Genomic DNA, 24,655 nt, shown 5'->3' with positions numbered 1-24,655 from the left:
CTATATTAGGCCCAGTGACAACATTAAGTCAAAATGCATAGTTGGATCCTTCTGAGTTCTTCTAATGATGGCACTGTATCGTGTCATGGGGTCTTTTTAGCCCCAGACATCATTCTGGTTCAATAACTCTCAAGAGAATTCCAAACAGATATAGACAAGAGCCATTAGGAACTTAAGCCGTGTCCTCTAAAGCTGTTTACGTGTCCTGAAGCCTCATTTCCCTTAAGGGAAGTGCTGATAAGTCTGCTTATCAGAAAGATATTACTGTGACTGTGATACATGGGACATTTGCATTTTCTTGATATGTTACTCACACAAAAGCTGGCTAGGAAGGGGAAAAATGTAGAGAGATATGGTGCAATATCAACAGACAGCTGTCCCATGGGCACTTGCTGGATCAGATGACTAGCATTGCTGAGCTATGTTGTCACTGCCAGTGGAATGGGCATCTCACATTTCCCCCTGATTCACATATTCAGTGTGGTTAGACTGCAATGCCCCTCCCTCCCTGTGCTTCCCTGACTCCCAGACATTGGGTCTGGAAAGAACATTCACCTGCCTATGAGTTGACTAGTGGTGGGAGGAGCAAGAAGGTTATTTGGGTTCCCAGGTTGGAAGATTATCTCACTCAGCCTTCCTCCTTCCATCATATATATAGGCCTAATTAGTTAGTGAGTCTCATCAGAACTGACTTGGGGGTGTCATCTAGTAAGACTATTGTCTAAAAACCAAGAATTGGCAAAGATGATGATGCTGAAAGTAGAGGATCTGGTAGGTACAGATTTACATATATATATATATGTATGTATGTATTTTTGAAAACTTGTTTTTGAATTTATGTAGACTAGAGACTCAGGTCTGGTTGCTATTGGGAAAAGAGTATGCCATTTTCCTTTCATAAATCCAAACCATATGTGAAATTTATTAGAATCTGATATGATGTATTATTGATTAGAAGATGGAGACAATGTACCCATTTGACAGTAAATTAGTGGCATTGAATTACAGCTATCTCTTTTGATTCATTGCTAAAAGGCAAATGGTCATATTTATCAAAATTTCTGAGAAGAAAGGATATACTTAATAAAAGCTGAGGATATTGGGATGAATTAAATAATATAACATTTTAAAAACAAAAAATTTTAAAGAACTAGACTTATGAGTTTTGAATAATTGGGGAGCAAGTGGGAAGAAGACTTTGATTAAGCAAACAAAAAACATATTTAAAAAATATATCTACTTAAACTAATCCTTCATTTGCCAATATGGGAAAAAGGAATCACCTCATGACAATATGAGAACATTTGTGGTTAGTCCTTTCATAGAAATATTATAACTTGGAATCTAAGCCTACTCTTTCTGCCAAAGTAGAATTTCCCTAGGGAATCAGCAGCTAAAGCAGAATTCAGCATCCTTCATGGGAATTTACTTGAGACAATACCCTTTTACCTTTGATCTTGTATTTCCCTTTGTAGGTGACAGGAAAGAAGAATGATAGCAAGGAAACTAGGGACTTCCTCCCAGAGGACTTCAGAAATGGAGAATATGAAGCTGCTGTGACACTGGAGAAGCAAGAGGACCTGAAGACACTTCCAAGGCACTCATTGATCTGGGAAAGTCAAACCTTACAAAATGAGAAACAGCGAGAGGCAGAGGTAAATAAGAAGAAAAAGAAAGTTTGGTGGCACCCTGTGATTGTTCTTTCCTGTCCTCCTAAACCTTAGCTGGGTGGAAATAGAGGCAAGAAAATCATTAAGAGCAGGGACATAGTGTAGTAGAAGGAGTGCTGGGTCTTGAGTCTGAGCATCAAGGTGTGAACTATGGTTCTGCTACTTACTGTCTGGGTGACCTTGAATGTCATTTTATCTCTTTAAGGCTTGGTTTACCCATTTGTAAAAGGAGGGAATTGAAGTAAATGATCTCTAAAGTCCCTATAACCTCAATCTCTTACCAAAGATAGCACAAAGTCTTTGGAAAAAAAAAACAAACCTCTTAGAAATAGGCAAATTAAGTGATTTGCCAAGGATCCCACAGCTAGATAGTGGCAGAGCCAGGGATACATCTTAGTCTACTTGACTTCCTCAAATGTTCTTTTTTCCCTACCACATCACACTTCGTGTGCTGATGATAATAACTGTGAAGACCTGAGGTCTCTTTACTATGAAAGTACCAACACTTAGTGTTCAGTCTGTTTTTATGCTTGCACAGACATGTAGAGTAAAATGGAAATGGAGGCAAATGTCTGAATAAGTCAAGTTATTCATACAGAAAAATAGTAGGAATCTCTGTCATAACCTAATAAATAATCTAATAAGTCTGGCAAGACTATCACCACTGGATCCCAAGTCAACCCTTACATTTTCTATGATCACATTTCCAGTACAACAAAATGAAGTGGAAAGGTGATAAGTCTTAGAGGCTAATTCAAATCAAGACAATGACTTTTCTCATGATCACATGGTTTTTGTCCACTAGAGTGAGATCCTAGATAATTGTCTTTACTTTCTCTATTTCCTTGCCTGTGTAGACAGCCAACCTACAGAATGGAGTTTCAAGTATGACTAATCTACTAGTAAAGAAGTAAAATGTGTAGTGACAGGTAAATATTAGAATCACAGGATTACATGGCTTTCAAAGAATAGGGTATGGAATCATGGATTTAGAACTGGGGGAAGGGGCACTGGAAATCATCCAGACTTATTCTCTCATTTTACGGATGAGTAAACTTGAGACCAAGCATGATTAAATGACTTACCCAAGATAACATTGCCAGTGAGTGGCAGAACCAGGATTCTAACTCAGGTCCTCAGATACCAGGTCTCTATGAGTCTCTTTTTAAAATTATTTGAGATTTATTTTTACTGGTATCCAGAGTTCTATTCAAATGATTAAATCATGTATAATAAAGGGAAAGAAAAGTGAGTGTCAGAGAATTCATGGTAGAGCTGGAAGGGACCCAAAGGGACACAAGCACTTTGGGTCATAAGTCAATTGAAATTGAGAGGTTAAATGATTTGCCTGCAGCTGGATGGAGAAAAAGGCAGGGATGCAGTTTAGGTGGCTAAACTTCCTAAAACCATTTTTTCCCACTAAATCACACTTTGTGTGCTGATGATAACTACTGTGAAGACCTGAGGTCTCTTTACCATAGAAATATCAACATTTAGAGTTTAGGCTGTTTCTACACTTACATAGATATGCAGAATGAAATGGGGAATGAAGCAATTGTCTTAATAAGTCAAGTCCAGATTTCCACTTTAATCTGAAATGTCTGTATTAAGGGAAAAAACAACATATTATTGAACTGTATAAGTAATTACCTCAGTCATTCACTTTCTGCAAGTAGAAATAGTCTAAAAAAGAAGGGGGTTCTTAATCTGTGAGATATGAACTTTAAAAAACATGTTTTTGAAAACTATTTCAATATAATTGGTTTCCTTTGTAATCTTATGAATTCTATTTTATGCATGTAAAAACATTATTCGGAGAAGGGCTCCATAGGTTTCACCAGATGGCCAAATGGGATCAGTACTCCAAAAACGTGAACAACACCTGTCCTTAGGGTGCTCTCTACAAAATGGTCACCAGAGTGTGTAATGTTAGGTTTTTTTTGTTTGTTTTATTTTGTTTTTCAGCTCAAGAAGAAAAAACTGGAACAAAGATCAAAGCTTGAAAATTTACAAGACCTTGAAACTATCATTCAACTAAAGAAAAGAAAAAAATACAAGAAAGTAAAAGTTCCAGTTTTAAAAGAACCTGAACCGGAAATTATAGTAAGTCCATGAGGACATAGTAAGAACTGTGATCTAGTGTCTGAATGGTTGTTATACTGATGTATGTGAGTCTGTTCTTCTAAAAATACCTTTCATTCACACTATATATTTCTTATATGAACATGGTTGTGTGCATCTTTTCCACCATTAAAATGTGAGTTCCTTGAGTAGTGCCCAACAAATAGTAAGTGCTTAATAAATGTTTGTTGACTGACTGTTTGAGCAACCATAGTAACATACAAGCAATTGTCTTGAATTATAGACAGAACCTGTGGATGTGCAGAGCTTTCTGAAAGCTGCACTGGACAACAAGTTGCCAGTAATTGAAAAATTCTTGTCTGACAAGAAAGATCCAGATGCCTGTGATGAAGTAAGTCCTTTAGTTATGCTTTAATAAATCTGCATCAAAACTGCCTCCACTTTCCCCAGATCTTTTCCCTTTTATGTTTCTGATGCTTCACCACAACCCTGTTGGGAAGCACCCCCCAATTTGACAGTTATAAACACTTTCATCAGACCTCAATACCTGTGGAATAACCCAACTGTATACAACAACAAGGAACTTGATAGCCCAAATAATGATCTCCTTCTTGCACCATGCTCTGTTCCCCTCTTCCTTAAGTCTTCCTTGCTTTTGCCTGACTTTTTAGAAATAGTTTAATGTTTTAAAAATTAATATTCTATTGATGCCTTTGGTTTTTACCATCATAGTCATTTACTACTGCTCTCCGTAGGATACCTACCCAAGGAACCTTCTCTTCTAACAAAGTAAAACAATTATATAGCTGAACTTTTAAAAAGGTCCTTCAGATGAGTGAAGTATGTTTGAAAGGGATTGTCTAGATCAAAACACACTAATATTCCCTAGGAAGATAAATCTAAATATAGAAAACAAATTCACCAAAGGTATTAGATCCCTTTTGTATGGTTCCAGAGGCAATGAATCACTACGAATAGAGCAGTGTATCTGAACACAGAAAGCTTAGAGTCTAGTCTTGGTTGCACCATTTATTAGTTATGACTTTGGCCAAGACCTTGAATCTCTCTGAGACTTTTTTCTTATGTTTCTTCATTTGCAAAATTGGGATTATAGGATCATATATTTACAAAAGGGAGGGACCACTGAGGTCAACTTATATATGCAAATGTCTACTTTGTGGTAGAACTTCTATGTATAAGATTGAAATCCTATATGTGTAATAACTACAAGTCATGCAAATATAAATTATTTTTATTTGTGAAAATTCTTTAAAACTTTGTATTTTGTGACTGTGAAATGAATCACATGGATCTTTGAGCTTAGCTACAAAATGAATCTTCCCTCTGATATAGCCACATCCCCAGATGGAAGGTAACTGCTTGATCTTTTATGGCAAGTGTTGAGTAAACAATGAGTTTACAACATATAATAAAGGTAGAACTCCAAAATGTAAGTGCCTCTGAACCTTTTAAATTTGCATGCCACACTACAGACCTCAACACCTTTATTATATGCCTGATAGGTAGCTGTATGGAGAGTTTGCTATGGAATTTTAGCAAACTTGATATCTCAAGCACTAGAAATCCAAAGAGTTAAGCAACTTGTCCCCTTGAAGAGGAAGGAATGGATTTCTGCGGAGCTTTCATATTTATTGCTATCCTTCTTTTGTCCTTTGTCTTTTTTCAATAGTACAAAAGGACAGCTCTTCACAGAGCATGCTCCCAAGGACATTTGGCCGTTGTGGAAAAGTTAGTGAATGCTGGAGCCCAAATTGAATTATGTGATATGGTAAATATTTTCTTTCCTTTTTTCCTTTCTTCCTTCTTTCTTTCCCTCTCTCCTTCTTTCCTTCACTCCCTTCCTTCCCTGCTCCCCTTCCTTCCTTCCTTCCTTCCTTCCTTCCTTCCTTCCTTCCTTCCTTCCTTCTTTCCCTCTCTCCTTCTTTCCTTCACTCCCTTCCTTCCCTGCTCCCCTTCCTTCCCATCCTCTTTCCTTCCTTTCTTTCTTCCTTCCCTCCCTCCTTCCTTCCTTTCTTCTTAAGCTGAAAAGGACCTCAGAAATTATCTAGTTCAACCCCCTTATTTTATAGATGAGGAAATCAAAGACCAGGGATGTTCAAGCCTTGTCCAAGAAAAGCACAGCTTTAAACTTGGGAAAGATGAATAGAGTACTTGACAGTTAAGAAAAAAAACAAGCCACAGTGAAAAATCTGGCTGAAAGGACTGAGAAAATTGAGAAAGGTCAGGTTATAAAGAAGGGAACTCCTCTACCGAAAGAAAAAAGGACAGTGGCTGAAAGTGGTCATGGGGAATATATTTTCCCTTTGCTCTGAACAGGAAGGGAAGGGATACACAAGGGGCAGAAGGGAAATCTGTTTTTGAACAGTGTTCATTGTGGTCTGGGTGCTGTGTCATGATTGAGTGACTAGCACTTTAGAAAACAAAATAGTCAATTTGTCCCTTTCAGTACCTTTCCATTGTCCTTTCATTACATGCAATCGCACCATCTATTCATCAATGCTGGCATGGTGTCAGCAGCATATGGAGGCTATACACTCATATGCATGTATATGCCTACTGCATCAGTGAGATTCTGAAATTTAGTGTATGCTAAATGAAGTGGATTTATGGAAAGTGCCCCCTCTAGAGGCCTCAGTAACTGAATGGCTGTGATTTCCACAAAAAGTCATACCCTGTATAGATTGACTCAATAAGTAAAAGAATATTTTCTTCAAAAGAAGTTTAATTTGGGAGTCTGAAACAAAGGGTAGGGCATGGGGGTAGAGGAAATAGATTTTTTTAAAAAAGATCTCTACATTCAATTTTAAGCCAAACATAGAAAATTATGAATAAATAGATAAACAAGCAAACAAAAAAAAAAGTAAAATCTATTGGCATCTGGGACCTACATGGAATTTGGAGAGAAACACTAACACCGGGGGCAAGGGGGACTCCAAAAGGTGAAATATCATTAATTTTAGCTGCTGTGGTGGAAGTTTCTATTAATATGTATAGCATGCAGTAACTGTACATTGTAGGTCCAGAAGTTATCCGCATCCATGACTACTTAAAATTCTACCAACAGATGGATTGGGTGAAAGAGTGAGGAGGCACAATGCGTCAGATTGGAATTAAGATCCGTTCTAAGCTTCTACTGTGTTTTAGCTATCATTCTAAGAGTGCACGCTCTGCCTACTTAGGTATTACTAACATTTATTAAAAGCCTGTAGATTGTTGAGATATTCAGAAATAGAAATAATGCCCATCCAGCAGAATGTTAAGTGCTAGGTGGAATGCAAATTTATAAAAAAAATTTTAAACTAAAAGTGAGGAGAAACAATTGTTCACAACAGAAAGAGTAAATGAGACCTCAGTAACCTGAAGCACCTCGGTGCCACGGAGGCTCTGCCCCCTGGATGCCAACCTCTGTCCCCCAACACTCATTCGGTCACTGATTGTTAGGGGCTACATCCCACTTGTCCTTGTTGCTTTCTAGCATATGGCATCTCATATTCCGTTACTTTCTTGATGTAGCTCGAGTCTACTGCTGTTCACTGGGCATGTCGTGGCGGGAACCTGGATGTTCTGAAGTTTCTGCTAAACAAAGGAGCAAATGTCAATGCTCGAGATAAGGTAACATTCCTTGTTGGGTTAGCAATGGAAGCCCCATACGACTTACATGAACATTCTCTTGCCAATTTTCTCTCCTCTTTCTAGCTATGGTTGGTGGGTGACTCACAAGAAGGTTGTGTGGGTTCTTTTCTTACTATGTGTCTCTGACTGTCAACACTTATAATTATCTAGCTGCTCAGTACACCTCTGCACGTGGCTGTGAGGACAGGTCGGTATGAATGTGCAGAACACCTCATCGCGTGTGAAGCTGACCTTAATGCCAGAGACCGGGTAAGTCAAAGGGCTTGAATCCTGCCTCCAAACCTTGGATATACTAACTGCACTTGGGTAAGGCGTAGCATTCTTTCTTTAGCTTGTTTATTCTACTTTTTTTAGGAAGGAGATGCACCTCTGCATGATGCTGTCAGGCTGAACCGCTACAAAATGATAAGACTGCTGATTATGTATGGAGCAAATCTCAATGCCAAGAACTGCGTGAGTACTTAGTAGTTAGATACATTATTTGCCAAATGTTCCTATCTACTGAAGGACTGGAACTGGGGTAGGGCAGAATAGGAAGCCACCTAAACTGTAACACATAGGGTAGGCATATTGGGGGGTGGGGGTGGGGTGAGGAAGAGGGTAAGAACAATTAAGGATACTTTTCAATATTACTTTTTACATAAAAGTACACATTTTTAATGCCATTGAATCTTTCCTATGGTATGTAGGTATTTTGTCTTGTGATATATCAAGTAACATGAATTGTAGCCACATAATATATTTTTAAACATTTACAAAAGCTTCTACCTAATAATAACACAGAAAAGGCACAATTTTCACACTTTTCCTAGGGAGCATGAATGCTTTGTCTTTCTTGGCTCTACCCTAAATACAGCTTCAAAAAATTCATGTAGCTACATGTTTTAGACAGTGGTCTGTGACTCTTAGGAGAGTGAGTGGGTAGTCTCTTCCAAAATCACCAGTGGTTTCCATAGTAATAGTGGAGAAGATTTCGGTCAGTTGGCCAGAGACAAGAAAAACTTCAGTCTGTGTTAAGTGAATCCTTCATTTGATAATTAGATGATTTTGAATTTGCTCTTTTACTCAACAAAAGAATAGCTCTGCAAAGCAAAGCTCTGCTCTTGGAATACAGCGACTGCTTCCACTTCAAAGTCGCTTCCTTTCTATGTAACATATTTCCTTCCCAGCTCTAAGTTTGGACTTCAAGACAAGAGAGCAATCAGAAGCATTCACTTTCACAGTAAGACACATGAGTCACTGAAATACTGCCTGCCTCCTACACCAACAGCTGAGTTAAGCCCAAGGGGCATTTAGAGAGGTAGCTACCCCTCTAATTTTTGCTCCTTTCCTGAACTATTCAAAACTTTTAAACTGGAGAGCAGAGCTATGATGCAATGAATTCCAGCTAATGTTGACATGCAAGTCAGATAATTTAGGTACCATCCTCTCTGTGTCCCTACTCTTGCCTGCCACTAGATCCCCCAGGACTTTTTTTCAAGACATTCTTTCATCTATATTTTGAGAGGACTGCCATAACCCTTAACTTCAATTTGCCTTCAGGCACCCCTTAAAACATTCTATTAACAGGATGATAAAAATAATAGCACTGAAAAAAAAGCACCCAACCCTGTAAATTATTTTAAGAAGACAAATCCTCTTATAGTGTAAAAAAAAAAAATCACTTAACCCCTCCCCCCATTTGAGTTAAGTATACTTCTCTCCACAAATATTTTATTTATTTAACTTCTGAACTGTGTATATAATCATCCCTCCTTCCATTTCCCTGACACCAAGCAATATTGAGCATCCATTGTGTGCTCAGAATCACCTTCTCTAAAAGTAAATATAATTTATTCATTCAACACTTATTAGGCACCTGCTATTACAATACATTGTGCACAACAAACTATATGTTCCTTCTACTTTATTTTGCATTATGGTTATTTGTATATATGCCATATTCCTTGTAAGCTCCACTAGGAAAAGGTCTTATTTTTGTATCTTCTTGAGAATCTATGGCAGTGCTTGGTAGGTAGGAGAGACTTCATAAATTAATGCTCATTGAAGCAATGATAAATAAGGCATGATCCCTGCCCTTAAACCTAGATGTCAAATGCCACCTAGAAAGGAAATATCAAAAATGGAGGATGCAACATTTCTATAAGATAAAACTTCAGTTTAAAATGGTCTACATTTAAAATTTTTTGTCCTTTGCAAACTACAAATCCCAAGGCAGGTGTATATAAAAAAGGAATATTGAGACCACGTTTATATAGATTTTTTTGTCCAAAATAAATTGAATGATTCTACTCCTGAGCTACCCTTTCAAGCTCATAATCTTTAATTAGTACAATTAAAAATAACATGCCTTAAATGCAGTATTTATCAAAAACATTTTACATTTCCTAAACCACAGGCGTACCTCACTTTATATAATGCATTTATTCCATCTGGAAAAGTTATGTGAAAATTGCCTTTTTTGAAAATCAAGACATTTCTAAGAACACTTGCAGAACTCACTGTTTCAAAGAATCTTTGGGTAGAGCAGAAAATCCTTTTGTCACATGAATAACCACCTTCCCTTTGGCAAGTCTGGTAAAACTTGGGGACCCCTCAAAATAATGTTTTTTAAATGCAGAAAATAAAACATGTAGGATTACAAAGTAAACCAATTATACTGCAATAGTTTATAAAAATATTTTTAAAAAATAACTTCACTAGCCACATATGGTGACACACTCCTATAATCCAAGCTAATTAAGGAGACTGAGAAAAAAAATACAGATGTTCTGGGATAGATTCTAACCTTTGTTGACAGCATGGTGGAAAATCACATTCTCCTGAGACCCTTCTCTAGGTTGTTCTCAGAGACATGTTCCTGGGTTGCATAGACCACAGTTTTCACAAATTATGGGATTTCTTAGATTCTTATCTATTTTATTAAGTTTAGATTTTCTTAAAGCAAGGTTCACCTTTACATTTGTACATAGAAATAGCAGGACTAGTAAAAGGTCCCTCCTCTTTCTTCGAGTAGCAGAAATAAAAACATGATTTGTGAATTCAGGGTAGGAGCAAATTTCGAAATGTATGTACGTAATTGACAAGTCCAAAATAATTTGAGATGGATTAACCTTGCTTTTCTGACACCAGTAAAAGCGAAGAAACAGTGTATGAGAACTCTTTCTAAATGTCGCCCCAAGTGACTTGGAGGAGTTCAGAAGTACTGCCCTGAGCACCGAATTTACAATAAAGGAATCATGTACACATATGGGACCAGGAGGCTGAACATCATTAGCTGCAAAGTACACATCAAGAAAAGCCTGCAAAGAATCCCTACTGTACCATAATCCATTGCTGTATTTAAACAACAAATCTGGCAGCTGTGAATTTATCCATTCTTTCCACCTGGAAGTAAAATATTCCTTTCTCTTCTGAACAGGATGGGAAAACCCCAATGGATCTAGTTCTTCAGTGGCAAAATGGCACGAAGGCGATCTTTGACAGTCTTAAAGAGAGTTCATACAAAACCTCTCGCATATCCACATTCTAAAGGAGCAGACAGTGGTCAGACGGCTGAGGTTGGGGTGAAGAGACCCCCAGGAAACCTACTTCACCTATCATATCTAGCTCTAAAGCAGCGTTTAGTGAAAGTGCTAAAAGGTGAACAGTATGCACAATTTGAAAAAAAAAAGACATAAAATTCCATTTAGTTCAATGTGAATTTGCTTTATTTATTTTTCTTATTTATTCCTATTTATTTATTTGGTTGCTAGTGAAAGCCATAGATTTCACGATCGCTGCTTTGGCGATCAGAGCTTAGTTATTGTTTAAAATTTCCAGAGAGTTCCGGTACATAGTTGTTAAATCTAATTAGCCAGCGGCATCACAAACGCCCATTGATATTAGACAGTGGCCATTTTCCTGGCCAACATGAGTGTAAGGAACTTCAAGGCGGGCATTGTGGTCTGTTTTCTCTCCTGAACTTTTGCTGCTGGCGCTAAATTCAGCAAAAAAGACAGTGAAAGGAGGCTGGCTGAAAAGGGAAAGGAAAGTGATTCAAGTCTAAGAATATTCAAAGTCAAGCATGTCGTTTTGCTCCTTGGATTGGACTGACCGGTATTCTGACCAAGCCCAAGGAATCTGTAGTGGGATCAGGGGAGGGTTGGATTCAGATTGTTATGAATGTTGAGTCAGGCAGGGGAAGGGAACAAAGCCAACGTGTCACATTATGCAGGGAATGCAACACAAACCTAGAGAATGTGCACCCAAACTGTAAATGTGTAAATTTCTATTGCTTTGTATGTACATTTTGTATTCGTAATTACTACAATAAACTTGAATGCTCTTGTAAAATCCTAGTTTTAGCTCCTTATTAACCTAAGAAAACAAGCACCAAAGGACATTTCAGAGAACTGGAGGCAGCCTCCTTCCCCAGTCTTTCACCTAACAGGCTCGGCTTGCGGAGAATGGCAATGACCCAAAGCAGCCTCAAGAGCTGGATAGCAGGAGGCATCTAGTGGTGGGGAAAGAGAATGCGAGGGAAAAATCTTGCTGTGAGTCAAAGTTAAAAGAACTATCCAAACATGCAAGAGACAGAACCTGGCTTGTAGTTTCTGAAGAAAAACATACTGTTGGATGTACAGTATTTAGGATGTATGAAGCTACACTGGACATTAAAATATAAGGGAATAAAATGTTTTAGCAATGGATTTGGAGTCAGATAGGTTCTCAGTCCAAATCTCTCATTTGACAAGTAGGAAACTGAAGCCCAAAGTACTTTTTAAAAAAAGATCTTGCCTGAGTCAGTAGCAAAGCTGGGATTCAAACCCAGGTTTTCTGACTCCAAAATAGTGCTCTTTTTAGTGTACTCATGATACCTCTAGAAGGGGCTTTGAGATCTTTAGTTCCAGAGTCCAAACTCCTTCAGTTTTTAGAAAAAAATACTGATACATTTTGACCTATAAACAGTTCCCAATAAACAGCTTTTACATAGCACCTCCCCCACCCCCAAAATAAAGATAAAACACTAAGCAACTGTGACTGATAATGCATGTAACTTTCAATTCTTACATGTGATTTTATCATTTAACAGAAAACATGGAGGTGTTCTAACTTCAGTCATCTAGAACACTGACCACCATATTTGACCTGAATCCTGTTTTCTTCTAGTGGGATTTTCATTTACTTTATTATAGTCCCTGTGTATATCATTCTCTGGTTTTCCTTTCTTCACTATGCAGTACTGTGCCATAAAGACAGATTTGGAAGGGACTTCAGCAGTTGTGTGGTCCAACACTTTCATTTATTTTACAGATGAGAAAAATGAGACCCAAAGAGGTCTTAAGTGACTTTTCCAGGGTCATAAATAAAATTCTTCCTGTGTTTATTTGAGTTCTTGTTATTTCTTATAGTACAATAACATTCTACTAAATTCATATGATACAATTTGTCCAACTATTATTCTCCAATCTGTTTGTAGATTTTTCTTATTACAGAGTGATACTGTAAGTATTTTGGTAAATAAGGGGCTTTTTGATCTTTTTACATATTTAGTCGATGACTTCTGTGGAACATTAAACCCAATAATGGAATTCTTGGATTGAAGCATTTATGAAGAGTTTTGCACCTTTTCTCACAGAATTCCAAATTATTTTTCAGAATGTTGGGCCCAACTCACAGTTCCATCAATGATGAATATGTTAGTTATCTGTTTTCTTAGTCCTTCTAACCTTGACCATGACATTTTGTGGATGAGGAAACTGAGATCTAGACAAATAAAATGGTTTGCTTAAGGTCTTGCAGCTGAACCAGGCTTAGATTAAGGGTCTCCTTGCCCATAGTCACATCCTTTCCTTTACACCACACTCCCATCATTCTCACCTGTAGAGTTATCTGTTGTATATAACACTACCAGTGTGATTTTAGGTGAGTCACAACATCCCTAGGCCTTGAGTTTCTTCATTTGTGCAATGAGAAGGCTGCATAGTGGATAGGACTCTCTACTTGAGTTGATGACTTAGGTTTGGATTGTCTCAAAAACCTACTAGTTGTAACTTTACAAGTCTCCTGCCTAATTTTGGTCTCATTTTCCTTGTCTGTAAAATGGTCTAATTCCTTCAGCTATAGCTCCATGATCCTATGACTAGTCAACCTACTAGCTCAAGACATGATCCTACAAACATATTTAAATCTGAGTGTGCAAGTTAGAAAACTGACCAGTTTCTCAACTACTCTGTTAGTGTTAAAGTTAATAGGATAGGACACTCACAAAATCCCAGTTGTACTTCAAGTGGGGACAGGTAGGTGACACGGGTAGAGTGCTGGGCTTGGAGTCAGGAAGATGAGTCTTCCTGAGTTCAAATCTGGACTCATACACTTACTAGCTGGGTGACGCTGGGTAGGCCACAACCCAGTTTCCTCTAAAATAAGCTGGAGAAGGAAATGGTAAATCACTCCAGTATCTTTACCAAGAAAACCTTGAATGGAGTCATGAAGAGTTGGACATAAATGAACAACTTCAAATAAATAACAGCTTTCTTTTTCATTGACTCTTGACAATTCCCATGAACTATCCACACTACTTACTCTTGTTTGGACTCACTTAGGAAGCATAGGAAAACCACCTCTTCTACCTTTAGAGCCAGGACAGGATCAGGAGTTAGAAGACTTACATTCCAGTTCTCTCATATCCTTGGGTAAGTTGCATTCCCTCTCCCACTGTTTCCTTGCTTGTAAACTGAGAGGACTGTACTACATAATCTCTAATGTCATTTCTGGTACTAGAATTCTAGGATATTTTTCAGTGATTATGGATAATAATCACTCACTTCAGCCTCTTGGTTCATTTCATAATTTTTTCTCCCAATAAATACATTCATTCTTATAAGTAATCCATAAAGTAGTCTAGCAAAAAAAATCTTGAGGACATCACTTAGCTAACCTTAATTTTAAATAGTCTCTCTGGGCAATTCTCACATGTCCAGCACATTGATTTTGCCAACATGCACATTCTTACCAATATCTCTAACACTTTGGGATACATCAATGCAGAACTATGGGCAGGCAAGGTTTGGGTCTGTAATTTAAAGGTCTGAAAAGAGTGTTATCCTCAGGAAAAAAAAGTGTGCATTCAATAAATTTGGAGGATCATGAGCACTGGAACAAGGGAAAATTATTTTTAATGGAAGGAGGAAGGAAGCATTGCTTTCAGTCTGTTTTCTTTAGATTCTTCAGAGTCAGATTGGCATTTAGATCAATGCCAATTTTCATGATTGCTAATTTATATTTATTCATCTATGAAATATCTCATGCTTTCAGCATATAAGAAAAAAAAAACCCTGAATTATTCTAATAGTGATATATCCCCAAAGTGAAGGGAGTTGTTTACAGCAACACAATGCAGAGAAATAATAAATGGAAAGGAATGCAAAGATTATTAGATTTGCAAGCTTCTTATTATTGTCAATGGCTCGTTTGGGGGATTTCTCCAAATACAACCAATTTCCAATTATTTAGATTTATTATCTCTAACTTGTGAAGAGCTGTCCATCTACCTCAACAAATACTTATTTGATGCCTACTGTACTCAAAGTACTGAGGGAGATACAAACATGTACAGGGCAGCCTTTGTGCTCATGGGCTTATTAGCCTCAGGGCAAATTAGACCAAAATACAAGGCATAGTATACCATAAGAGAGGTATAAGTCAACTACTATTAGATTTTAGAAGGGAGAAGGCACATCCCAGTTCAAGGGTCATGCTGGGTTTAATGTGGCAGGTGGAGCCAAAGTAGGTCTAAAGGACAGGACAGATAGGATTTTGATAGCTGGACAACTGAGGTAGAAGGAAAGCCTAAGTGAAAACACAGGGAGGGAAAGACTGGTGTACTTTGGTAGACATAGACATAGACATAATAAGGCAGTTTGGCCTTATTAAAGGCAAAGAAGAGCCACTCAAAGTACCCAGTAAGGGAATGGCTGGATCAGGACTGAATTAGGAGAGTAATCTTGCAGTGGTATGACAGCTTGGCAAGGGTGCAGAGATTAGAGATTAATTAGGTTTGTTCAGGGCTCTGTGCTAGACTCCCTTTTCTTCTATGCTATTTTGCTTGGTGATCTCATCAGCTCTTATGATTTCAATTTCAATTGTCATCTCTATATCGAGGATTCTCAGATTTATTTAGCCAGATCTAACCATGCTCCTAACTTGCACATCTCCAACTGCCTACTAAACAGACCAGGTATCTCCAACTGGATGGGCTGTTGACATTTCAGTTTCAATCTGTCCAAAACAGAACTCATTATCTTTACCTCCAAGCCCTCTCCCTTCCTAATTTTCCTCTAATTTTTGCAAGTAACCTATCAGTTACCAGTGCTGGAAAGCTATGTGTCAGAGACTCCTCACTCTTATTCCCTCTCCACTTCCATATTCAATCAGTTGCTAAGTATTGAAAATCCTACCTTTGTGACATCTCTCCTCTGACACTGCCACTATCCCAGAGAAGGCTCTCATCATCACATCTGGACAATCACAATACCTTCTGATTGGTCTCTCTGATCCGAGACCAAAGTGGTCTTCCTAAAGCAAAGACCTGACCATGTTACCCTCTCCTGCCACCCCTATTCAATCCCTATCACCTCCAGGATAAAAATTCAAAACCCTTTGTTATTAAAGACCTTTCATAATGTTCTTCTCCCTCTCCCAGCACCTTTCCAGTCTTCTATCTTATTTTCCTTCTCCCAACAGTACACTCTGGGATTCAGTTGCACTGGCCTCCTTGTTCCTCATAAGACACTTCATCTCTCAGTTCCAGGTATTTTCACTGGTTATGCCCCCACCCACTCATCCTGGGAATTTTCTTGCTCCATCTCTGGTTTCTTTCAAGTTGTAGCTAAAATCCCACCTCCTATAAAAAAAAAGTTCCTGATCCCCCTGAATGCTACTGCCTTCCCTGTAAGATTACTTCCAATTTATCCTGTATATACCTTGTTTATATGTAGTTGATGGCATGTTGTCTCTACCAGACTGTGAGCTTGAAAGCAGGGGTCTTTTTGGCCTTTCTTTGTAGCCCCAGCACTTAGCACAGGGCCTGGAATATAGCAGGCACTTAAATGCTTGCTGACTTGACTTACTAAATGTACGTTAATTGCAAAGAAGGAAGAGAAGCAGGAGGGAGCATGTTAGTATGTGCCTGTAAAACCAAGACTGGCAGCCTCCAACCAAGACTTGCTGGAGTACAGAGTGTGTAGATGACAATAATATAAGGAATCTCAACATAAAATGTCAAACCACAGAAAAATTAGAGGCTAATGGAAGGTTCACTCTCCCATAATTATGGAATGAGGAAAAACTGATATCCAAAAGAGGGCCTGAAGAGAAAACGGACAATATATTAGATAAAAACAATGCAACCAGAATCAGATGAATAGACTGGGAGATGGTGAGAGTAAACCCTTTATGTGACAGTAAAAATCTATAGACATCACAAATTGTCAAAAATGTTTATGATCGTAAGCTGCACAACCATAATCACCTGAATATTGTGCAAAATCACTAACAAACAGGAAAAGGCAAGAACACTCTGAGGTATTACTCAACAAGCTAGGACAAGTCCTAGATGATGGGAAAACCCAACAGCAGAATGGTTTGGGCAGATAGGGAGTATGGCAAGAGAATTTCCGGCTCAAACCTACCGCTGCCACTGAGGTAAGGGAAAGACTGTGATAGGAAACTCTGGTGTCCCACTCTGGTGTCAGATTTCCTACCACTGCTATGATGAGACAAGGACACTGCCTCAGTCTTTGTTTCCAGATTCCAGACACTGTTGTAACACCTACATAATCAAGACTGGAAAAGAAGCCACAGCTCCTGTGTCTTCCCTCTGGTACTTGTCTCCAAACATGTCTATACCCTTATCTTCCCCTCTTGCTTTCTGTAAAGTTCCATTTCTCTATAGTGCTTTTGGTTATTGCTGTTCATTTCTCAGTTGTGTCTAATGCTTCATGACCCCATTTGGGATTTTCTTGGCAAAGACACTGGAGTGGTTTGCCATTTCCTTCTCCAGCTCATTTTATAGGAGAGAAAACTGAGACAAACAGGGTTAAGAAATTTTCCCAGGGTCACCCAGCTAGTATCTGAGGCCAGTTTTGAACTTGGGAAGTTTTCTTAACTCCAGGCCTGGCACTCCGTTCACTGTGCCACCTAGCTGTCCATGTTGCTTACGTAGTCACATTCTACATCAGCTGAAGCTGAGCTCTAGGCTCTTTAAAAAACAAAACAAAACAAAACAGATGAGCCTGCAGCCTGCATCCAATAAAACTCTGCAGACAACGATCTTCGAATTGCTGATTTGGTTATTGACAGCAGTACTTAATCAATGGATCCTCAAATAACTGCTATCTCAACAGGTTAATTCCCTGCTGGTGGAGCTATGAATTTGCTTATTTGTCTGGAAAACAATTTGGAATTATGGAAGAGAAGTTACTAAAATGTTCATACACTTTGACCCTAAGCTTCCACTATGAGGACTACATTCCCAGGTAGTTAATGAAAGCAAGAAATTACCCAAATGTACAAAAAAATAATTTAGGATAATAAAAAAGCTGGAAACAAAAAGCACACCAAATGATTAGGGAATAGCTGAACAAATTATGGTGTATAAGTATAATGAGCTAATATATTGTACTGAAAAGAATGACAAATGTGAAAAATTCAAAAGAAACATGGAAAGACTTAAGAAGTCATGCTGAGCAAGGAAGGCAGAGGTAATACAATGCACACAATTTCTCCAATAAAAATTAAGTCAACGAGAAAGAACAAATTGTCGTAAAATACAATGGTCAACGTTGGTACTACAAAGTTAAAAGACATATCTCTTTTTTGTTAACAGTAAATCTGGCTTCTTGGCCATGGAGGAACACACTTTGTAAAGGGATTCATTTGAACATTTGTTAGGAAGTATCTACTGTATCAAAACAATACATCAATATATTTTTCTTCCACAACAAAATCTTAAAACAAAAGACTCTCCCCCCACCCCCAATAAATAAAGGACAAGTTCTTCTCGAAATTAGTATTACAAAAGTTTTACTCAGGGCAAATTTTAATATGCCCTTAAACATACTATTTATCTTGAGTAGTAATGTGGAAAAAATAAATTACTGATACAGTTGTACAAAAAGGTAAAAAAAAATTTAAAGAATGAGAGATAGAGATAAAGTGAAACTACAATGAATTAAAACATTTTGTCAACTATGTTCTCCACAATGTCTTAATTGCAAGTAGAGACAAAACATTCCTCTCTTTTTCACTTAAACAAAGCTTATCTAAATTAATTGATGCTAAGGTTATTACCGGTGGTTTACTGGTCTGTTTCCTTTTTCCTTGACTGGGACATAAAAAGGTTTATAAAATGATTGATTCCAACATAAAATTCAAGCAGGGGGCCTGGTAAAGTATTTTCTTCATGATTGTTAGTGATAATCAATGAAAAGAGAAGGATGGGATCCGTGAAAATCAAGGCCCCTCTTTCAGTCAGTCCTCACACTTGGCTTTTTTGCAGGCTGGGACACTGTCATCCTCTTCAGTTGTTCTTGGTTTCTTTGTTGTATAAATAATACCAAAAGCAGTCTTTCTGGTTTCTAGAATTAAAAAAAAACAACAAAAAAACAACACATGCACTGCTGTTTTAACTTAACCTGTGAATGAAACAGCTAATCATATATCAAGATCCAACTAAGGGCTACGATAGGTGGAATAAAAGCTGCTAGGGGCCTGATGACATTTGCTATATAAGGTTTCACTAGCATTAACCAGATACTTTACAAGAGACCCATCATCAGCTATCACTTTATCACCATTATCTGAATAGAGTGCCCTGCAAGGAATACACTAGGGGAGCAGATCTTCTCTTAGGCTTAAATACCATTGACTTATTTTTAAGTACTATCATACACCCATTTACACAGGGATACTGATTTATGCCTGTAGCGGGATCCAAGTTCCAAATTAACGTAACCTGACATCATAACACAGCATACCAGGCTTCTTTAATCTAAGCCACATTTTTAGAGACATAGAGATGGTGGCAGATATAAAGAAAAGTCTGGCACCCTTGTAGCTCCTTTTCTTCATCTTTCCTCCATCTCCTCCTTCCCTGCTCCATGCTCTCATGCTGACCCCTGGCTGTCCAAAGTCACTGTCTAATGTCTGTCTTTTTCTGGGTTCTTGGCCAAGCATTCCTGGATAGCCACACAACCATATGAACTCATTCACTGCTATGTGACAATCCACATGAACAAGATGCTTACTGAATGCATACTACATCTATGGCATGTTGTCAGGGGTTGTGGGTACAAAGAAATCTATAAAGGGCCCTGATCTCAAGGGGCTTATCCTGCAGGGAACAACAGATCACACTAACACAGGATTTAAGGTTTTCAAAGAGTTTTCTTCGCAAACACCCAGGAAGTAGTTTAGTACACTGTTATTCTATTTTATAGTCAACAAGCATTTATTAAGTGCTGTCTCTGTGTCAGGCACTGTGATAAGCAGAAGGGACAGATAAGGTCTGACAAGTTAAGTGACAAATCCATGATTACACAGTCAGCAAATTTCTGAATCTGGGGCTTACACCCAGTTCTTCTGACCCTAAGTATGATGCTTTTTTCTTTATACCAATCTGGGAGGGGTAAAGGGTTCATGGTGGGAATACTGGAAGATAATATAGGGACTAAATTTTAAAGGGCTTTGAATACAACATTAGGGAAATTTAGACTTTATCCTCTTGGGAATGGGAAGCCTGTTCTCTCTGGCTATACTGTTTCCTCTGTTGGGAAGGTCTTCTTCACCACGTATGAAGCTGATCCCTTCCTTTTCAAGCCAGCCTTAACTATGTCATAAGACATACTCCAATCACAGTAATCTTTATCAATTAGTAACTCATATAGCATGTACAGTCTGATCCAATCATTTAGCACTGACACTACCTTGTTTTCTACATTTGCTTATTTTATACTTTCTGTGGTTCCCAAGCACCCAACCCAATGAATGCTCTCTATGTAGTAAACCTTCAGTAATATTAGCTGTTGATGACAACAGATCTGTTTAAATGTTACTCTTTAAATGAAAAGATACAAAAGTGACAAAGAAAAACTTGACTGCTTCCTCACCATTGAGCATGGCTAACTTGTTTGGGTCTAATACACCTTCGTCCATTTAAAAGCACTTTGATTTGTATTAAAGATACAATCTCATTCAAAGTCATTAAAATACTATATGCAATTACGAACTACAGGGTTTTGAAATACATGGAAAATGCTAATGATTTCCATTTTCCTTAGTGAAAAATAATGCTGAATTTGGTAACATTTATTTATAGCATCAAGACCATGAGGAATAGAATACAAACAGATAAATAAATGAAGAGTATAAAAGCAAAATTGCAAAAGTAAAAATGTAAAACTCACTTTGAATAAAACAGACTATCTTAAAATGGCTCTAATATCTATTTTTTACCATGTGCACTTACCTCTTAACCTAAACTGATTTAATGCAAACAACTACTCAACTTCTATATGTGAGTCATTTTAGGAAGTTTCAGAAATTATCTCCTTCAACAATAATTTTATTTCAGAAACAGTCTATAACTCACCAAGAAGCAATACTTTCCTTCCTATAACTGCGCAGGAGGATTTCTCTGTTAGCATGCCTTCTCTCTGGTCCACCCCTATTTCTGCATCATAAGAGTACCTTCTTCCTTATATTTCAATCAACTATGCTATTGCAAGTGAGTAAGTAAAACAAAAAGCTCTTCCTCACCATACAAAATTTTGTCTAACGAATAGTCATGTAAAGAATCTACTGGAGAAAAGTTTCCCTGAAAAGGTTTGTGAAGAATGAAATAATGTAGCATGAACATAACTAAGGAGCAGAAAAGATTCTTTTTTATTCTGCTAGAGCTTCTAGGTTTGGATAGCATCCTTACAAGAAAAAATACAGAATCTGATTTCTTAAAAGTGGCAAATTTTTAAAATATAGCCCTATCTTGATTTTATGAACTAACTTTTGAATAATAATCAAGATTCATTACATCATATGTAGAAAAAAAGATTAGAATGCTTTTTATATATGCAATGTACAGGTTTATTTGCACAACAATTATATTGAGACTGTCAGTGGTTGGGAGATTTTTTTAAAACATTTTTCAGAATTAAAGTGTTAAGTTGCAACAAAATATTTAGTATGAATAATTTTTCACTGCCATCCTGAGCACAAATAAAAAAAACATGTTGAATGTTCTAGGTAGCATAAGTTTATTTATTGACTGTTTTGGTCCACATGTGTGATTTCAACAGGGTAGACTAGTGATGTTCAACTCAAACAGAAATGGATCCTGGTCAGCAGAACACTGACTTAGAAAGCCACAAATTAGCATCACCTTTGTATTTTTATTTATTTTGTTAAACATTTTAAAATTACATTTGTATATGGTTTACTGGCTTTCTGGTGTAGAGAATTCCTGATGAGGGAATTCCTTCTACTACTGAAGATCAGCTGTTCTGCCATTTATAGTTTTGAAATTGTCCTGGGTTCAAGTTTGTCTCACACAGTGGCTCTATGACTGTGGGCGAGTCCCTTATTCTCTTAGGGACCTCAGCAAATCTCTATGTAAAAACATCAGTTTCTTTAGTGATGGAATACTACTGTGTTAAAAGAAATGATTAGAGGATGTTTTCAGAAAAACCCGGAAAGACTTACTTGAACTGATGCAAAGTGAAGTGAGCAGAACCTGGAGAACACTGTCATACTAATAGCAATACTATACAATGATCAGCTGTAAATGCCTTAGTTATTCCCATCAATACAAAGATCCAAGACAATTGTGAAGGACTCATGATGAAAAATGCTATCTACCTCCAGAGAAAGAACTGATGGGAATTTGAATGCAGAGTAAAGCATACTTTTTTTTTTTACCTTATCATTTTTGCCTTTTTGGTCTGCAACATGGCTAATATAGAAATATATTTTACAGGACTGCACATGTATATAACCTTTATCAAATTGCCTTTTCAATGATGGGAGAAGGGAAGGAGGTGGGAGAGAGTTTGGAACTAGAAATTGTAGAAAATGGTTAAAACTATTTTTACATGTAACTGGGGAAAAAAATAAAAATATTAAAATTTTCAAAATAGTCTTTAATACTGATTTTAAAGTTTGATGAGAGGGTTTTTTTTTGGGAGGGAGAGAACTCTTTATATAAACTGGTAAAATCCAGGCAAACATTCTCAAAAGATTTCAATTTATTGGGTAAAATGGTAAAACATTTAAAAAATCAACAGTAAAAAGATTTGGGTTTGAATCCTGGCACTGTCAACTACCTGTGTGATTTTGGACCAGATTCCTCTTATGTAAAAAAAGGGGGTTGTCTAGACCAGACAATTATTCCTAAGGGCCTTTCCAATCCTAAATCTATAAGCACACAAAAATGCTGCCTTTCATGTAGGCAGATCTTTATTCAAGCAAAGAAGACTGGGAAGTGTGCTTTATTTTTCAGGCTCCAACCAATGGCTCATTAATTTTAATCAATACTGACTTCTAGTCAAGATGGCTCCCTGAATGGAGGAAGAGTCCAATTCCCACATAGCTACTCTAGCAAAAACCTAAAATTCACACCAGACTGAATAATGAGCAGGAAAATCAGTAGGATTTTACTACATTAAGTGACTTCTTCCACCTCAGCACTGCCTAAGAAGTTGGCCAGAAGCTCCTGGGCAACAGAAATAGGGCTACCAAAGCTGGTAGGTTCTTAGTGTGAACAGAGGGAAGTTAGAGAAACATGACACTCTAATAGCTCTGTATCCTGGAAGACTCAGGGACCAGTGAAGCACTGTGGTCAATGCTCAGCCCCAGACAGACAGCAAAGGAACCCCTAGAATCCTGTCCTGAGATGCCAAAGAGGATCCAGAAACTTAGCAGCATCAGGAAGACCAAAGCCTGGGAAGTAAAGACAAGGCAAGAACTCAGATGATCCAGACTAGGACTATGGAGAGGCAACTGTTCCATCCAAAAAGGCAGCACAGGATCAAGTCTGGCCTGAATTTTCAAGAACCAAAGCTGGAAAGATTTGTAAAACAGAGAAGACATTAACTAATATAAAAACCTATTGCCTATCTAGAGATGTCCCAAAAATGCAATCTAGAAAAATAACTCATAACTACAAATGAAGACTCAAAGGAAAAAAACAGACTTCTCACAAGAACTATATGAATGTCTAGAAGAAATGAAGAAATCAATGACTCCCTGAGACAGCAAGAAATATTAAAACCAAATAAAAAGTTTGAAAAAATAAATGAAAAATAAGATATCTGACATTAAAAACAACTGAAATAGAAATAAATCAGGGAGATATAATTTAAGAATTATTGCTCTCCCCTAAAAACCCTAAGCATTTTATAAGTCAGGATACGCGACTTCAAGATATCACAAATGAAAACTGCCTAGAACTATTAGAAATATAGAGCAAAGTAAAGAGAGAAAGATTATCTCCTGAGTAAATCAAGAAACATTTACTACCTCAAGGAGTTTACAATCTGGTAGGGGAGATAACGTGCAAATAAATATTTACATAGCAAGCTATCTACAGCATAAAAAGGAAATAATTAACAAAAGGAAGGCACTAGAATTAAGAGGATTTGGGAAAGCCTTCCTGTAAAGGATGGGATTTCAGTTAGAACTTAAAGGAAGCCAGGAAGGTCAACAGTCAGAACAGAGGAGGAAAGGCATTCTAGGCATAAGGAAAAGCCAGAGAAAATATATGGAGCTGAGAGGGAAGCATCTTGTGTGAGGAAAACTCAGAAGACCAGTATGAGCTCCTTCAGGGCAGAGACTGCCTTTTACCTCTTTTTGTATCCCCAGCACTTAGCACAGTTCCTCAAACATAGCAGGTACTTTCTGACTGACTGGCTACTATTAGCAAATACACATATTTTATTGGAAATCTTTGGCATTATCCGAACAAAAACAAAACTACAGGCACATAAATTTAAGTGCAAATTATATTTCAAGTCTGTGAAACAGCATACCACTCACCTCCATGAAGAAGTGTTGCCCTGCAATTTGTGGATACTGCTGCCTTGGCATCGCTTTCAGAGAGCCCAAACAACAGGCCTCTGCCAGATTCATTAAGGGTTGCAATATCATGCCCACAAAAGATGCCTTAAGATGGGTTAGAACTCACAAAAATAAAATTCAAAATGAGAGTCTGTCTA

The 24,655-nt window shown here is 37.6% G+C and overlaps 2 protein-coding genes across 3 annotated transcripts in view; one reads left to right on the top strand and one right to left on the bottom strand.

The window, feature by feature from the left end:
• Nucleotides 1-603: 603 nt before the first annotated feature.
• On the top strand, nucleotides 604-11,741 carry ANKRD1 (ankyrin repeat domain 1). Its single transcript, XM_072625061.1, has 9 exons — nucleotides 604-771; nucleotides 1,476-1,655; nucleotides 3,636-3,773; nucleotides 4,036-4,143; nucleotides 5,443-5,541; nucleotides 7,287-7,385; nucleotides 7,557-7,655; nucleotides 7,761-7,859; nucleotides 10,828-11,741. The coding sequence occupies exons 1-9, from the start codon at nucleotides 745-747 to the stop codon at nucleotides 10,936-10,938; spliced, it is 960 nt and encodes a 319-aa protein (XP_072481162.1). The 5' UTR covers nucleotides 604-744; the 3' UTR covers nucleotides 10,939-11,741.
• A 6,715-nt stretch (nucleotides 11,742-18,456) lies between these two features.
• The window catches only part of RPP30 (ribonuclease P/MRP subunit p30), a 30,791-nt gene continuing 24,592 nt past the window's right edge, over nucleotides 18,457-24,655 (bottom strand). Inside the window, exons 10-11 of one of the 2 annotated variants that reach the window (XM_072625072.1) lie at nucleotides 24,477-24,556; nucleotides 18,457-19,027 (exon numbers count right to left, since the gene is read on the bottom strand). In XM_072625072.1, the coding sequence (XP_072481173.1) occupies nucleotides 18,921-19,027; nucleotides 24,477-24,556 (187 nt within the window). In that variant the 3' untranslated portion in view covers nucleotides 18,457-18,920. The remainder of the gene's footprint in view (nucleotides 19,028-24,476; nucleotides 24,557-24,655) is intronic. The other variant, XM_072625081.1, reaches the window with a different exon arrangement.

The sequence above is a fragment of the Notamacropus eugenii genome, chromosome 1 (assembly GCF_028372415.1).
Source record: "Notamacropus eugenii isolate mMacEug1 chromosome 1, mMacEug1.pri_v2, whole genome shotgun sequence".
Lineage (NCBI taxonomy): Eukaryota > Metazoa > Chordata > Mammalia > Diprotodontia > Macropodidae > Notamacropus > Notamacropus eugenii.
The sequence above is the reverse complement of the archived record's forward strand: the minus strand, read 5'-3'. Positions and strand labels throughout refer to the sequence as shown.

What these genes read in the sequence shown, in the direction of transcription:
- ANKRD1 (XM_072625061.1), top strand. Translation starts at nt 745, where the DNA reads ATGATGATGCTGAAAGTAGAGGATCTG. An exon ending in AGAAACAGCGAGAGGCAGAG is followed by an intron (nt 1,656 to 3,635) that starts GTAAATAAGAAG and finishes TTTGTTTTTCAG; the next exon opens with CTCAAGAAGAAAAAACTGGA. An exon ending in AAATTGAATTATGTGATATG is followed by an intron (nt 5,542 to 7,286) that starts GTAAATATTTTC and finishes TTCTTGATGTAG; the next exon opens with CTCGAGTCTACTGCTGTTCA.